At 40.5% G+C, this 17,288-nt stretch overlaps 1 protein-coding gene across 4 annotated transcripts in view; it reads left to right on the top strand.

The window, feature by feature from the left end:
- Nucleotides 1-16,981, top strand: part of KIAA1549 (KIAA1549 ortholog) — a 115,851-nt gene extending 98,870 nt beyond the window's left edge. The window contains exons 15-21 of one of the 4 annotated variants that reach the window (XM_085049579.1): nucleotides 730-874; nucleotides 2,449-2,679; nucleotides 4,094-4,146; nucleotides 7,558-7,703; nucleotides 9,566-9,720; nucleotides 13,374-13,416; nucleotides 14,444-14,577. In XM_085049579.1, the coding sequence (XP_084905705.1) occupies nucleotides 730-874; nucleotides 2,449-2,679; nucleotides 4,094-4,146; nucleotides 7,558-7,703; nucleotides 9,566-9,720; nucleotides 13,374-13,397 (754 nt within the window). In that variant the 3' untranslated portion in view covers nucleotides 13,398-13,416; nucleotides 14,444-14,577. Of the gene's footprint in view, nucleotides 1-729; nucleotides 875-2,448; nucleotides 2,680-4,093; nucleotides 4,147-7,557; nucleotides 7,704-9,565; nucleotides 9,721-13,373; nucleotides 13,417-14,443 lie in introns of all 4 variants that reach the window. The other 3 variants (XM_085049578.1, XM_085049577.1, XM_085049580.1) reach the window with 3 other exon arrangements.
- The last annotated feature ends 307 nt before the right edge of the window (nucleotides 16,982-17,288 follow it).

Below are 17,288 nucleotides of genomic sequence, written 5' to 3'. Positions count from 1 at the left end.
TAGCTGTCAGAGCTTAAAATCATTTTGATCGCTAGTTGAATTTGAATTATCTACCCTCCCAAAAGGATTGGGTTGTTCTAAACATTTTTATTTATTTCAGTAGATGCTACTATGTTTTGTTTTCAAATTATTTTTTACAAGTTCTCAGCAGTGAATGCTTGATAAATAAGCCCAAGTGTATGAAAACAGCCTTAAAACAATTTAGTATCTGCTCTGTCATTTGTTTGAATAATTCTTGTGTGGTGTAGAGGGATCAAAATTGCAATATCAGCACTAAAAAAGAAACCTGCAAGCAATATATATGCAAGTAATATAACCAGCAAGTAATAATATTTTTATAAAGCAGGGGGTGGAAATATGCAAAATAAGGAAAACCTTGAACAACCTGAAAAGCATGAAGATTCTGAATGCTAAAGGCAAATTCACAAATCAATGAGATTACCCAGGGGGAATACATAAAAGGTTATGAGGCACATCTGTCAGCCTCACAGACCTGGCTTCCTGGCCTTGTATTTTCAGAGGAAGTTTTCGCTGGGTTCTGTTTAGGGCTTATAAATACCAGCACTTTGTTCCTGGAGCACTGACACCCTGTGAGTGCTTCTACAAGGATGACTTGGAGGAGGAAATGGGCAGAGGAGTTCAACCTTGAGTGGAATGAGAGGAGAAATTACAAAAATAAATGCAGTTACCTTTGTCTCTCTCTCTGCTTTTTGTTTTCTCCCTGTCAAGTTCTCGTGCCAAGCGTTCTCCCAAGCAGCGCCGTCGCCATCAGATCAATGGGAGCCCAATTGATGCTGAGAAGGACAGGTTAATCACAACTGACAGTGATGGGACATACAAAAGGCCTCCAGGAGTCAATAATTCTGCATATATTGTATGTATGTCTCTTAATGGCAGGAATCTTCTGATAATGATGACAGTTGTGGCATTGGGAGGGTCTTGGCTTTCTGTTTGTGGCCTGTGTGATGTGGTTAATTTCAGTCATGTTGTTAGCATGTAAATCAAAGGGAAGTAAGGATTTGATTCACAGTCAGTCATTATCAAGCAGTAAAATTCTGCCAAGTATTCCTTTCTATTATGGAGGCCAAGAACCAAAGCCTTGTTTTCATTAATGTCACTGTGTTATGCACATGAAAGTGTGCTTGGCATGTTCCACAATATCTTGAACACAGTTTCACTCTAGTCCAATTTGCTGGATGTTATGTATTCATGTGTTACAGAAAATTTCATCCTTTGCTCTTACAGAGTGGAAGACTCAGTTCTTTTTGTGAGAGGTTTTCTCATCTTTCAAATGTGGGAATTAATTATTAATGAAAGAGAAACATGTCTTTGTACTACAGTAACTTGAAACAATTCTAGTGCAACGTCTTGAAAATTAATTTTGTTTCACATCTAAGAAAGAAAGACGCTGGAGAATACTTCTGTTCAATCATATCCATGTCACAAACAGTATTTAGGCATATTTAACCACTTGTAAGCAGATTTCATGAAGCCAAATGCTAATATTAGATGCCCCTGGACAGTTCTCATCTTTAAAGATGCTTTAATAATTTTCAGAATTTCACTGTTTGCTGCATATGCGGTCAGGTGACTCTGTCGATTTCTGCAGTTTCCCTTCGCCTTCAAACATGAGTGTAATGATTTTAATGTCATGCTGCAGTAGAATGAATTATCATCTGAAGCTGTTTAATTAAGACATGGCACACAGCAGGCTCAGCCCCTTTGGCATCTGCAGTGAGACTGCTCAGAATGCTAAGTTCCTAATAAAGTAGAGCCCTGTGCCTCTTGAGCACTGATTTTGCAGTCTGCATGCAGTGGTAAGAATGAGCTCTGATAATAAGTCTGCTGCTGTAAAGCTCGTTTAATTTCCTCTCACTGATGAACAATAAGCCCATGTGGTAAGATCCCAGGTAGTAATTATGATGCATGCCTAAGGTATTGCTGCAATGAAGCACTTACATGAATCCCATTCAGGTGCTGCACCCAAGTTCAAGTTCCATGCAGGTAACCACTTAGTTCCTTAACAGCTTCCTTTGTGTGTTTTTCTAGGAGGTGATAATTGTTTAATGTTACTGCTGATGTGGTCAGTTATAAGCTAAAGACTGAATTAATTTCTTGGAACTGCAAAAGCTGCAAAGAACTGAAAGATGTAGATGGAGCTGATAGTCTTTTTCTGGGTGGAGAAATGCTCTCTGCATGACTTCACTACGTGAAGATCATGCAAGATTTCTGTTATAGCCGAGTAACTCCTGCACAAAGCTCTGCTGCCTTACCTGAGATCTGAGTCCTTCAGATCACACTGAATGAGCTATTTGGACTGATATGTATGTGCATGCACAAGTGGGGAGGGTAAGGGTTGCTGTGGTTCTGGCAAAGACAGCATTGCTCAGGCTGAAGCTGGTTAGATCCTCTCCATGTCTGCCCTTCACCTCTCTCTGTTTGCTCCAGTCTGACCCAGACCTGCCTCCCGAGCCGCAGACATCATCCTCAGCAGAGCTGGGCAAGTTCCCCGGGCTGCCCTCTCACCCTGTGTCACAGTACGTCCCTCCCCAGCCGTCCATCGAGGAGGCCAGGCAGACCATGCACTCGCTGCTGGATGATGCCTTCGCCCTGGTGGCTCCCAGCAGCCAGGCGGCCAACGCCACCGCCGCTCCGCCCGGGGTGACCGCGGGACAGCCGGTGAGCAGCCAGGGCACGCGGTGGGGTCACCTCGTGGGCCAGCTCGGGGAGCAAACAACACATTTAGCGTGAGGGATGTGGTTTGAGGTGTCTCTGAGCAGGGAGGTAGCACTTGTTGAGCCATGGCCACTGTTGTTGTGGCCTTGCTGTCAGGATTTAGCACAAATGTGGAGCTTTCCTGGAACAAGGAGGATTCAGACATGGCTGTCACAAGATGGTGAACTTGCTCTCTAAGCTGTGTGGTTTCTTTTCACTTTTCCCATCTCAACCCCGAGAGTAGATAGTGATGCAGGAGTGATTTTTGCCTTTTTTCTTTTATGTATTTGTAACTTTCCCAGTACTTTTGCCTAGCCTGTCCCTCAGCTAGAAAGACCAAAGCCACTGCAGAGCTCCAAGGGGGCTACAAGGCCCTCCCTCTCCTATCTTGCTTCTTCCTGGGAGCTAAGGTTGAGAACAAAATCTCCAAGAGACACTGTCATCAACAAGTCCAACTAATGACAGGGCTGGGGGGATCCAGAGAAGGGGCTTGACCTGGGGGGGAAATCACATCACCACTTCTCCTCCAAATTGGTGCTTTTGATCAATGATGCTAATTTCCTAAAACCTGTCAAACTGTATTCACCCCTATGGGGTTGGGTTTTTGTGGATATTCTTCCATAACTGCCCCTACAGCATCAATAAAGATCCACTTCTATATTACCTCCTAGACTAAAATTATCTTGAGTTTCATTTCTAGGCTGATAAAGGCAACAATAGGAGTTTTCTTTTACAATAACTTTTCTGTTCCTCTCAGTGAGGATGTTTCACAGGTCAGTCTTGCCGTGTCCGAGAGTAAAACTCTTTTTTTTTTAATATGTGTGGTAGTTCCTATTTTGACAACGAAAAAGAATATATTTCATAAAGAATATATTTTTCAGCAGGATATCCAAATATTTTCAGGAAGTGAGGTATAGGAAAGAGGTATTTCTGTGTATGATTTTTTGCTTTTGGTGGAGCACTGAGACACATGGATAACCTTTTAGGTCATCTCAAGTTCTGTTGAGTCTGAGCCCTGTGGTCTCTCTCTTGCAGTCTGATGCTGTCTGAGGTCAAAAGAGATTTCCAAATTCAAAGCTTAGTTTTTAGCCAAGTAGATATTGGAGCAACTCTTGATCTTCTGCGAGTGAGAAAAAGTATTTCTGGAAGGTTTTTAAGTTAAGACTGTTATCACTCAGAAGAGACTCTAGCCTGCTCTAGCAGTGATTCCAGATCTTCTTGTGCTCCTTTGTTTGTAAAACTTCAGTTCTTATGGCTGCCATCAAGTCATACATACAGGCTTAGATCTCTGCCCTTCATCACTTAAAAGGCTGACCATGGACTTCCCAGGGTATGCATTTTAATTTTAATTTGGTGTTTTTTTCCATTCTTCTGACAGAGATACATGGAATTTGGAATGACTCCGCCGACAGCACCAGGTCTCCTACCAAGGTAGTTTTTTACTGATAAAATTATCATTTATTAGTTGCCTTGCAATTACTTCAGATTTCTTACTGGCACTGGTATATTATTATGCAAAGTACTGTATAAATGAGAAGTAACAGGAGGCCAGATCCAGTCTGTGTAATTTATTTATGCAGCACAAATGACATATGCATGCTGTATGGAATCCAGGCCTCTGTTTAAAAGGAAATGTGTTTCTAGCCCCTTAGCTATAGAGATATCCTTCCAAATATTCAGTAAACCACTGAGTTTGAGCTTTTGGAGAGCCTGAAACAGTTACTCAGATGCATGTAATTCTCCCAATACTCTTGCTTTCATCTTGTTTCTGTATCCTCAGGGCAACACTCACAACAGCTTTCATATGACTAACAGATTCCTTCTATTTTTAACCGAGTTGAGAACAAATGACAGAGCACAGTGACCCTCACAGAGAAAGTCTGCCTTGCAGCCCTATTATTATAAAATCAGGGGAAGAATGAATTTTCCATCTTCTCCTGCCCTTGCTGTGGGAGAATTGCGTAAAGGGAAGGAAACAGTTGTCCAGGTGACTGTTAATTTCACATTTGGTTGGTGTGTTTTAGCCACATGTGAAGTTGGACTCTTGGGTCATGATAGTCACTGTGGTCAGATTTTTCTCACCCTCTCCAAGCTGCTGCAGCCAGGCTGGTGCAATGTTGGCCTTGTGCTGCTCTCTCATTACCTTCTTAAAGTTCATAAAGTTCAGTATATGAGATGAAATCCCACAGCTATTCATGTCATCCATCAGACTTCACCTGAAATCGTCACTGCCTTGGAAACTTGGTGGTAAAATGGCTATGAAGAACTCTCCTATATTTATTGTTCTGCTACCTGATTTTGAAAAGACCAAGTAGAAAAGGAGGAGTTTCTAAGCATCTTGCTTAGTTCTTGGCTGGAGGTGACAGTTTCAGTGTGAGTGGAGCGCACATGAAATGGTGCACAGTATGACATGTGGTGTACTTTTTGCAATTTAGGTTGCCTTGAAGATTATGAGCTTTGAGACTGCCAGTGCAAAGCATAACAAATTGTTTGTTTTTGAGGAGATTGTGTCTTTGTTGGCCTGTTACATATTCAGGGAAGACGTGATAAATTAATCATGAAAGTGCTGTAGTCCATGTTAACACTCCTGAGCAAGATAGTGTCTTCACAACATATTTTTTGTTCAAATGTTTATCATTCTTTAGCACAGGCAGTCTGAATATATGTAAATTGCAAGCTAATGGCAACATGATTAAAAGTTCGAATGCTGCCTTTGCCAGTGCTGACAGATTAAGTTAACAATCTGAAAAGTCATTGACCTTAACAGAAAGAATTCCTCTAAGCTTTCATTAAAATAGAAATTTTCCTAAAGCTTGGTCAAGAGAAAACAAGGAAAGAGTTGTCATGGTTGTGCAGTGGGAGTTTTTCTCAAAATCTGAAGATAATGATAAACAAATTGATGGAAGCAGTACACCAGTTAGAGGAGGAAAAACAACCTGAGGTCAGTGTGATTGGGTGGCATGTATCAATGTCATAGTCCATTGGCTTAAATATCCACTGCATGGAATAATAGTTGGGTGAGCATACTGTTCTCTTCTCTTGTAATAATGCAATCAGCATCTTTAATGGGGTGGAACCAAGCTGGGGAAAAAAGTTCAGTGTAAAACACCTAGGTCACATAACAGCTAGGCAAACATAAAGGCACACTGAACAGCTTTGGCCAGAAAATGGATATTGCATCATGCAACAGAGATAGAGGTACTTAGCTATAGGGGATTAGTGGTGTAAAATTGATTTTTGGAGCGGTATCTCCTGACTTATATAACAGCAGATCATTTTGGGGGTTTTTTAGATGTGCAAAAATCAGAAGCTGAGTTTCAGTCTGGGAATGGGAAGGAACACTGGAAAGCCTGGAGGATACAGATGTATAGCTGTGTCCTGGTTTTATCTTTGACTTGAAAGAGAAGCTCTACCTATCTATTATAAAGAAGATTGAGAAGGTGAAGGGTTATTAAATGTGTACCTTTCAAGTGCAAACACATCAGCAATAAAGGATTTACTTCTGTCCTCTGAAAAATTGGCACAAAAAGAATACATTTGCAGCAATGTTGAGAAAATACTTTCTTTAGACAACATAAAAAAATTGCAGTAATTCATCAGCTTCAAATTTCCAGCTCAACACTGCAGACATAAAGGGCCAGATGATCACATCCTCTACTGATTACAGTGATTAACATAACAGAAGTGATGTTGTTAAACATTACCTACCCATTGAAGCATTTCTTTTAACTAGCTGGTGTGGCTGGAAATAGCTTCCTCTGGATCTGCTGAGTGGACAGGTGGGGATTGTATGTAAGGGAATCAGGAAAATTCTAGCGTTTCCACAATGGAATTTTTACAGCTTGAAACCCTTAAACCTCCTCCATTTAGTAACTAAATGCCAAATAACTGGTACTTTTATTTACAATTACTTGTTTGTGCTTCATTAGGCAATTTATTATGTCAACTTTCTTTTCTTTCTGGCTGTGTTACAAAGGTGGGTAGTTTTCCAAATAAAGCACAAGTCAAGAATAGTCTGAGTTAGATGCAGTCAAGGATTTTGTGGCAGAACAAAGTAGTGTAAAATTGAGGTCTTGAGGAATGGGATACACTGCAGTCTGTAGCCTGAGAGGGCTCAGATGCTATTGAGGTAAAAGGCATGCAAAACTCATGCCTAACCCGCTCTCTGTGTAATTCCATGTGCCTGAGTTTGGATGTTTGTGTCACTTTGCTTCATTTACACTCACACAATTAGTGAGGTTAGAATGATTACAGTTTCTGTTAACTCTTTTTAGCAAATATGTAACAGTGACTACCAGCACCAGCTTGATTTGTAGGAAACATTCATTTCAGTATGCATTGCATTTCTTTGTATGTGCTAATGACAGCTTTGAGTCCTTTCATGGATCTTAAAGAGCACAGTTTTGAAAACTTCCTGAAAAATTATCAGAATGCTTCATGAAGTAATAATTGTTCATGAAATACACATGTAATGCAGTTTGTATGTTTTGGTTTAGACCAAAACTGTGTGCTCAGAAACTCTTGACTAGAGTCAGCTACATCACTGCTGAAGTCTTACTTTTCTTTATTTTTATTGTTTTTTTCATTGAAGATGCTTTCTTCCCCCAAGGGGAAAACAAGATCTCAAGATCTGTGGAATTTTTTTCTCTGCGCTGAGATTGCAACATGTGAAAAAAAACTTGTGTAAATTTTTGATAAAATACATTCTTAATATGTGAATAGTTTCTTAAACATGGAAGTTCACAGTCACATTAAAAGGCATCATAAATAACTGCAGTATGAGGTACACCTCCATTGTTGTTTCTGCTTAGGGATTTCACTTCTTTTAACCCTTTTCCACAGGCAGAACTTCGGGCCAGGTTTTCTGCAGCCTGCAGAGTTGATGCATGGAGAGCAGGCACCCCCTGAGGTTCAGTATTCCTCCCGAGGGATCTACTCCGAGGAAATGCCATCAGTGGCACGGCCACGACCAGTTGGAAGCACTGCAGGTACACCTCACTTGAGTTAATATGCAGTAAAAGAGCTGATCCTTTTCTGTATCTGCTTTTAAACCAAGGTCACCATTAAGGTGTTATTCTCCTCCAGCTGCTGCATGTGATATGTGGTTCTTGTCCTCGTTGCCCAAAGAAAGAATTATCACAAAGTGAGGTTAACTTTATTTCCTTAGGACCTTGCAGAAAAAGGCAGTGCTTTGCCACTTCTGTAGTATCTTAGAAGTGTTGGTTATCACAAAGCATATTTTCTCAAAACCCCATTCTCTAAGAATGGAAGGTGACTTGTTTTAGAGAGTACAATGTATGCTAACTTTCCATTTCAAACTCCTCCTTTTATGCTACATGAACTAATTGGTGCATCCCAAATCAGCATGCTAAATAGCAAAAATTTTTAACACTTTTCTACATATATGTTTCTCATTTCTCTTTGTAGAATTGTATGCATTAAAGCAGTGTCTCTTAGTTTTAGATTATATTATCTATTGCTGCTCTCCCATATGAAAACACCTCCCCTGATTTGGTTCAAATAATTTCCATAGCAGTCACCAGTGCTATCATGAATAAGATGCTAACATCACGTGGCAGTTAAACAGCAAACACTTCTAGGAATAAAAGATTGTATTGCTGTGCAAATGTCACAGTTAATTTTCTCCCAGATAAATATTTTCTTCCTTGAAAAAGACTGGAAATATGGTCATATACTTATGTCAGAAGCCTAGTTTTGATAGTTGCTATCATCTCCCTGTAAATGTTAAATGAATGACAATAGTAGGAATGTAGTAACTATTACAGGTTAATGGTGGTTGTTTTATTCTCTGATTCACACTGTCTTCTAAATGTTCATATGTATTCTGCTTTAAAGTTTGGAGGTAGTTAATGTGTTTTGCTTCTGTTCCTCAGCATAATTACATGTAAATATCAAACTTCTCAAATATTGGGGGGTTTTGAGAGGAAAATATGAAAGTGATCTAACCTGTCCATCACATAAATCACACTGTTGTTTTTGTCTTTTCCTCCCTTTTTGTACATACACACAGTTTTATGTATCTCTGGGTTAAATGTGTTTCATTTCTTATGAATAATAAAACACTGTTTTAGCAATTTTAAGAATAAAAATATAAATTACATTTCCCTGTGGGAGGGAATTCACGAAGAAGGAAAGCTGGCATGTTGTTACATGTCTCTTGCAATTAATGGTGGCAGCTATCCTTGCATATGTTTGAAATCAGCAGGTGGGAGGGAAGGGAAAGAAAAGGAAAAAGGAGGAGGTTGGCTTTCAGGCTGGAAGGAGATCCAGTATGTTCTGACCTTCTCGTTAGTTAACAACATCATTTAATATTTAACCACAAAGCAAAGCCGAGAGAAGCACACTTTAATTTAGTAGAATATTTTATTCTTCAGAGCCATGGAACAGGAGGCAGTCTGCAGAGTTAGGGTCTTGCCAGTGTGATGCAAATAAGCTGAGCCACAGGAGGAAATGTCTTTTCTTACTGCTGAGTAATTGCCATGAAGGCATTGCCAGAGCCTTCAGTAAGTGCTGTTTGGAAAGGCTGGCATGGTTTTGGAATGAAGAGTAGTCCATGGTGGAGATGCATGTATCTCAGCTTCTTCTGTCAGTGCAGTGCCATCAAATGCATCACACCCACATCAACTGCACAAAATGCACATAACCTTTCCATCTTTTTTCCACACTTGACAGCCTTCTTTCTGCTGGTTTTTATTAACTGCACAGAAACAGAGCTCCGTTTTCTTCTTGTCCTCTGCTTCCAACAAAGTTTTATGTTATCATGTGTCTGCCCTGCAAACTTGACTGTGTGTAAAGATGAAAAAAAAAAAAACCAATATTTGCTTTTAAGGTTCTCAGATACAGCACCTCACTCAGGTGGGAATTGCTAGCAGGATCGGAGGTCAACCAGTGGAGATCCCCTCAGGCAGAGCAGGGCATGGCCAGCCAGGGGGACCAGGGTGGCCCCAGTACCGTGGAGAGGATGAATGTGCTAGGCGAGATGCAGTGAGTACTGTGTTACACCTTTGCATAGTTTCCAAAGTAGTCAATATGTTTGGGTATTTTTTTCTTGCATTACTGTTTGGAACTTTTTCCCCGCCCCGGGAATACTTTTAGTTGCTTCTCTGACATTCTTTGCTTTGCTCTTCAAATCCTTGTTAGCTCTTCTGACTTCTGCTTGCTGTTCTTTCACCTTTGCTTCTCTAACTGCTTCCTCGCATTTTACCCTAACCTTTTTTTTTCCTCACTTGAGGCCTTCACCCATTAATTGCAGTTCATCCAGTTCTGCTTCTGAGCTCCAGCAGAGGTGGATACTGCTTTCCATTCCTTCTTTGAGATATGCCTCTGTATTTTGAGATCATTATCATTGGAAAACACTGAATTAAATTGTCCCAGGCTACCATCCTCCTTTGTATGCATATAGTTCTTTTGTCTCCTGTACCAGTGCTACCAGCAGGAGTCAGGGCTGCAGACAAAGGTACATCCTTGCACATAACATTAGAGGTGTTTCTAAACAAGTTACTGTCCTTGCCTAACTCAGCAGGAGGTGGTAAATGAATACAGATTTTTTTTTACCAGTGTTGCCCAGGCAGCCGTGGTGATTTCATGCTCTTGGCAGTGGTGCTTCTAGAGGTTGACATTTCTGATTCAATCAGATGTTGAAGATAGTAGATAGACACTTGCCTGCTGCCAGTCCCTCTTTGGTGTACTTGCAAACTGTGACAGGTTTATTGCAGCACTCTTGAGAGTGACGACTTCATGCTTCTTCTTTTGCTTCTTAGTTTAAACTCTCTTTTTCTGGTTTCTCCCTTGTGGAAAGAAGGCAGGATCTCCTCCTTTTGCAAACTTAGGACAGTGTGTGGTCACAGTACTTGAAGTTGCTTTGCAGTGTTGCATGACCTTGACATCACTTTGCAGAAAGGAAATGCAACAGGATGGGCTTATCTTGAGATTTTGGTGCATTTGAGCTGCCTCCACTCCAAAAGAACTCGAGCAGCATAAAGCTTTTGAGAACTGGGTGCACTACTTGATACTATCCAAAAACTTTAACTGTCAAAGCCAAAAGATCTCTTTCCCTAATTCAATGTGCTCTCTGTGCTTGAAACTGTGGTATTTCAATGCAAGATCCTAATTTCAGTTTACATGGAAAAGAGCACTTGCATGAGAGATCTTGGTGTCTCCTGTTCCATTTTCAGAGACATCTCTGGGTTACCATTTACAGACCTTTCTTTACATTTGTCTCTCTTTCCTGGAAATGGCTTTTCTAGATCTGTAGGTGTGTTTCTGTTCAGGTTATTTAAATCCAGTATGTCTTTCTTCTAGTTCATCTCAGTTTAAAGATTTCCTTGGCTTTGACAGAGCTTGTTGCTCACTGGTTGCTGCAGTTCATGTGTTGCTGCAATGGGACTTTTTTCAGTTTGTTATTTAAAAAAAGGCAAAAAGAGGAGATCATGAACTAAGACCTGTCTGAGTATGGTGTCATCCAGTTGTAGGAGAGCTTATCTATTGCCTGAACTTTTCCTGTGAGCAATTTTTTGGCTATTTTTTTGCAAAGGGTTCTTCCCATTAAACACAACAAAAAAAAAAAAAAGCCTTGGTCTTGTTGCTTTCTGTAGTTAAATAATTACTTTCACAGATAGGATTTTTTCACTAGGACAGAGCTCTAAATTTGTCTTTCCTCCTTTTGGAAATTGAGACTTTACTTAATGAGGGTCAGGTTCCTTATGGTGCACTATTCAGCTGATCCTTTGCAAACAGTCTTACTGTTCCCTCATTCTGAGCAAGCTTCTAAAATTAAACTCTGCATTTAGGAAGATTAGAATCTAGAGCATTCTTCTTGCCCACAAACTGGGGAGAGATCCACATTTGTCTTCCTGCAATAGCCCTTTTCCTCACAGAATCCTCACCCTTTTATTCCTGAAGTCAATCCCTGATTTTCTGCTGGAATGTGGCCTCTCTTTTGTACCTCCCAACCCAAACCCCGTGTTCAGGGTGCCATCAATTCACCTTAATTCTCCATCCAGAAGGCCCAGGGCAGCCAGGAGAATGACAGCATTTCCTCAGCTGAGACAAAACACAATCCTGAGCAAGTGCTACCCATCACCTCCTACCCATCTCAGTGCCCTAGAGCTTTCCACTGTTCTCCCAAATCTTCTCCAGCTTTCCAGTGTTTCCCCAAAGATATTCCTGCCCTTTCACTGTTCTTCTACTCAGCTGCCCACTGTGGTGTCTCTAAAAAATCTCACCAAACTTATGTCTCTCATGTCCCCCAAAATATCTCTTGTGAGATCCATGCTGGCTAAGAGATCCAGCACAGCCTAACTTGACCTTTCAGATTCAATGATAGGAAATAAGGTTATAACAAATAAGGTTATGTCTAGTTAGCTACCTGGTTTTGTGGATTTTATATATCTGTTATATACATACATGTATGTCTGTGTATATATTTATACAAGCAGTTCAGTTGAAATTGGCCAGAGTTCAGCAGTTGTTAAGTGGAGATTAACAAATTTGCAATGTCATCTCATAAATCTTCATTCCTTAAGAAAGAAGATTCAATAATCACAATTTTTAGACACAATTCAGTATCACAATTCAGTAATGGCAGTTTTTGTCAATATTTTTGTACTGCAGTTAATGATACAGAAATTTCTAGATAAAATATAAAATTTGTAGATATTATATGAAACTATATATTTTTGCATACGTAATGTTATATAATATATCTTTGGTTCTGTTAGTAAAGAAGTTTAAAAGTAAAAAAACAGCAAAAATTACTTCAGCTTTTCTGCTCTTGTTATTTTGCTGCTGTAGTTCAGTAGAGGTTAGGTCTCTAAACCAATGTGGTATTGAAATTTCACAGGCCTGTTTAATTCTGATGCTCTATGTGAAATCCCAGAAACACACCCTTTTCTTTTTCTCAGACATTTAAGAAAACCTTTATAAACTTAATGTAAAAAACAGCCACTGTGGTCATCAGACTTCCTAACTTCCCTTAAGAAACCATTTTTATGGTGGTAATTCAGTGCAGTGTGAGATAGGAGCTGAATCACATAGTGCCTTTTAATGGGAGAGTAACCTGAACATAATTTAGGTTGCTGTTAAGACTCATGTATCAAGGAGTGTTTCCTTTTAATATTTTTTTATGTCATATCTTCTCTATAAACCCACAGAGTACTTGTCAGGTTTGCCAACTCTAGACTGCATGTATGAATTAGCTTCAGGTTTCACTGCCAAATGAATAATTCTGAACAATCAGGAGACCCATTCATTCCTTTCTGTTACTGAAATCACCTCTCTTTCATAAGAAATAAGACAGGATGTTACTTGGAAAGCCTTTACCTATCATTCTTCTATTAAAGCCTCTTTTCCCCTTAATCTGTCTCCCAAAATTAACTGTACAAAGGAGGAGTGCTGTACGTGAGCTGCACAGGAGACTCAGAATCTATTATTAGTTCTACTTTGTGCACAATGGCTTAAATTTTATTCATTTGTACTATGAGAGACATTAAGGACTTTGCTGCCATGCCTTTCTGTGTTCCCTGCACACTGCTCTAGGTCCCCCATATCCTTCCCAGGCTCTGCTTTGTAATGTCTTCATTCCCCTCGCTCCCAAATCCTCTTCTAGCTGACCTTGCTGTCCTTTCTTCCCCCATCAGGCTGCTCTCTCTGCTACTCCTTAAGGCTTATTCCCAGAGAAAGGTAGAGCTCACAATCTTGTGGTGGCTGTGCTGGTCTGACTGCTGCTCCCCTGAGAGGGGATTTCGTTGCTTTGCTCCCACTTGTGCCTTGGAGTCCTTTGTGTCCATTGTTTCCTTCTGGCTGTCTCAGCCCTCAGCAATATGAGGCAAGAGGAAACACTTGCTTCAGAGTTGTCAGCTGGAATCTCGATTTTTCAAAATGTACCTTGTTTGTGTCCATGCTGGGAGTTGGTGTAGTCACCCAGTGTACTGTAAATCTGTGCTTTGTTTTAGTGTAAGCAGATTTTCCTGCAGAAAAACAAGCCATAAACTCAGGCTTCTGTTGTCTGTCTCTCTTGTTTTGTTAGAAAATGTAAGTTACTGAGCAAAGGCAGAATTAACCCCTTTCTGCCCTGAAACAATGATTGTCCCTAAGCTGGGATAGTGTTTCTCAGATATGTAAAATAGACACTGAGTATAGAAAAATCTAGTCTTTGAAATCCAAGTAGTTTTCTTCTGCTGCTTCTTCTGCTGACCATGTTTTCCTGGGCACTGGTCAGTCACAGGGTCCTCACAAGTGTACAGGCTGACCAGGCAAAGCAGGCAGGAAAGGGGAAGGTGGAAGTGGTAGTATCTCTGCTTGTAAATAGTATGGGAAATGACAGCTGGGAAAAATGTGATTTGCCTGCTGTCTTTTAGGAAGTCGATGGAACTGGATGGAAAGAGAAACCAATTGTGTTGATTTCCTGTCCTGTGGGGTTTCCCCCTACCTCCTTCCATTTCAGTTCCTAAACATACTGCAGATTGGAAAAGAGGTCAAACTTCTGAAAATCTCTGAACTTGAGGCTGTCCAACAATTTTGTGTACACTTGTTGTTTTGTGCTCCATAAGAGACATCACTCATTCATGTAACAGAGAAACTGTTGCAGCAGATAAAAGCATCTCCATGTTGCTTTCCCCCCCTGTTCTTGGCCTTTTTGCTTTCCTGTCTTTTCTGGGATAACCATATGAATTCAGAAAGTACACTAACGCTTTCTCCCTTTTTCCAGACGCATATGCATGGACACCAAGAATATTCCTCCTCACCAGTATTCCAGATGCCGAGGACTTCAGCCAGGCAGCCCTCAGCACCTGCTCAGCATCCACACAACAGCCTGCAGGGCCAGGGCCTTTGCTACACCACCAGTTCCACTGAGGACCTCCAGCCAGGTCACTCCTCAGCCTCTCTTATCAAAGCAATCAGAGAAGAACTTCTGCGGCTTTCTCAGAAACAGACAGCAGTGCAGAACTTCCATAGCTGATTTGGCACTCCGTTGCAAATCTGCCAGGTATCTGCTTCCTATGGAAGCAAAGACTTAGAGGAAATCAGCAATGTTGTTCTCTCAAAGGAAGGAACTTTCACAGCTCTGTTGGCAGCACTCTGGAAATACCGTAAAAGGCAGCGAAATGAGAATAGTAAGGAGAGATGGGGGACAAACAGGAAAAATCATCAGTGTCATCACAAGTAATATGAATTAATCTGTTAATATTACGGTGCTCCTCTTCTCTCCTTACCCTCATTTGGCCTAACACATAAATCAAACCTTAGGTCAAGAACTCAGTACTCCAGCAACAAAAAACCCACAGGAACAAACTCCAAGTATGATAGACTCCTTTTTCTAAGGAAGTAGGTGAACTTTTGAATAAACTGAGATGACATTTTGCAAGAGATTACAAGTATTCTTAACTCTCCAGTGCTTATGGGGAGCTGGTTTGTGTTGTTCTGCAGGATTACAAACTGTATCAGCTCAAGGGTCTTGAAGGTCCAATCTCACATAATCACTTTGGTTGTCAGGAACAATGGGACTACTTAGAATAAAAGTCTTCATGGGTTACTTGTATCAAACTGGAACAATAATTGTTATAGCTCTGCGGTTCCGAATGGAGCTACCCTCTGCACTCTTCCTTGTTTTCCTTCTGGTGCTGAAGCTTCAAGTGTTCCTTCATCTTCAATGTTCGCAAAGTGAAACATTGGCCTTGTATAATTAAGAAAATATTTGTAGACTCATTCAGGCTGGAAAAAAAACAAAGCAAAGCATCCAAACAGAAAGGGCTTGGTATCTAATTTGTTTTCAAATTTATTGAAAACTGGGAGGGGAGTACTCAGCCACAGTTGAATTTGGGGAAATGTGTGTGTATATAGATATATATATATACACACACACACATATCTATGTTTTAAAAAACAGATTTACACACGAAATGCTCTTGCAAAACCAGCGATAAAATATTGCCACTCTGTAGTTTGCTTTGTGGACAGAAACCAATCCAGCCTGACTGGTACAGGGTCACCAGCATTACGTTATAAATTGATGTCCTAAATCATTGCTTATGTTTGGATCTGAATAATTTTAGTGGAAGTCAGTGACGGTTTAGAGCATTAACATAGGCTTAGATTTGCAGTTTTGAGACAGTTTCTATATTTATACTTGTTTCCACTGTCCCTTTGGACAAAGGGTAAGCATTATCCCCATGGTAAGAATGGTATGTGCCATGGAACTGTTTGTCGCTGTTTTTTTCAGAGTTTTAATTTAAAATTAGCTACGAATTTACTAATATTGGCCATTGCATAACTGTAACTGACATAATACACACGGGCATTTTGCTTAAGTCATGATTGGTTGGAGTGTTTTCATTTTCAGGTCGGAGTGAGCTAAAGCTGCTGAGCTGACACAGGTGGAGGGCAGGCTCAGTGCTGCTGAGGAGGATTGGGAATGAAAAGGGCAATGAAAAGCAGAAGAATTGGGTGCTACAGAGTAGATGTTTCAGACTCTAGCAGAGGGTGGTGGTCAAGAGATCTGCCAGGGAGGACATTGGGCAGCTGGGCAGGGGCTGTTTGCCTCACTCACTGGGGTGGAAATGGCATTGGGGAGGTACAGGTGGGTAACACTGCCATGGTATGGTGCATTTGGCTACCAAATCTGCTCCTGTGGCTCCAGTGCACAATTCACTAACTGCAACAGGACTAACTCAGACTGAAATGGGAGCAGCTGGGAGGACATGGGGGAAGAAGTCACCTCTGAACTTTATTCATGAAGCATGGACATCATACTCATGGCTGAAGCCAAAACCTCAGCTCCTCACTGCTGTGGAAATAAAGGTGGTCTGGTTTCCTCTTTACTAGGAAGCTCAGTTATTTTTCTGTTTACCTATGATCATCAAAATGCTGTATGAAACTGTTTTGAGGCACTTAGTGTAATGAAGCAGCCTAAATTAATTTCCAGTTCCCTGGTCTGTATGTAAAGCCCTGGTGGGCACTGGTTGAGGTTTGAAAGGAATCAGAACACCAGCAAGGTTGTAACAGCAGTACCAACAGGTCATTATGATTTGCATTTTTTAAGTTTTTTGTGTGACGATCAATTCTAGGATAAAAATAAACATTTGTTTTCTGCCAACTTTGTAAACATGGATGTTGCCAATACTTCTGCAAAATGCCAGGTTTTGAAGAATGAAGAGTGTATCAGGCAGTGTTCATTTGGTCATTTTGACAGTGCTGAAGACTGACTGTTGCTAAGAGTTCCCATTAAAACCATCTCTTTCTGACCCCACATCCTTCTCCAGCTTAATTCTGTAGTCAAGCTCAGAGACCAATGCTTGTAATATTAGCACATTACTGTGACTTCATTTCAAGAAAATGTGGGCTTGTAGGAAATAAATTAATTGTCTGGTTCCATCTATTTAAGAGCAACTGTGAAATAAGATCTCTGAAATTTAGAGGTACTTAAGTCACTTCTCATTCATTTTTTTACTAGTGATAGTGACGCTATTGTGAAATTCCATCTTTTTATATTTGGATGTATATTGTTTCTCTTTTCAGTCCCAATCTTATGAAGAACACAGGGCAAATATGTACTC

Source organism: Lichenostomus cassidix, chromosome 1Ab (assembly GCF_008360975.1).
Source record: "Lichenostomus cassidix isolate B80296 chromosome 1Ab, HeHo_3.0, whole genome shotgun sequence".
NCBI lineage: Eukaryota > Metazoa > Chordata > Aves > Passeriformes > Meliphagidae > Lichenostomus > Lichenostomus cassidix.
This window is presented reverse-complemented; position numbering and strand designations above follow the sequence as displayed.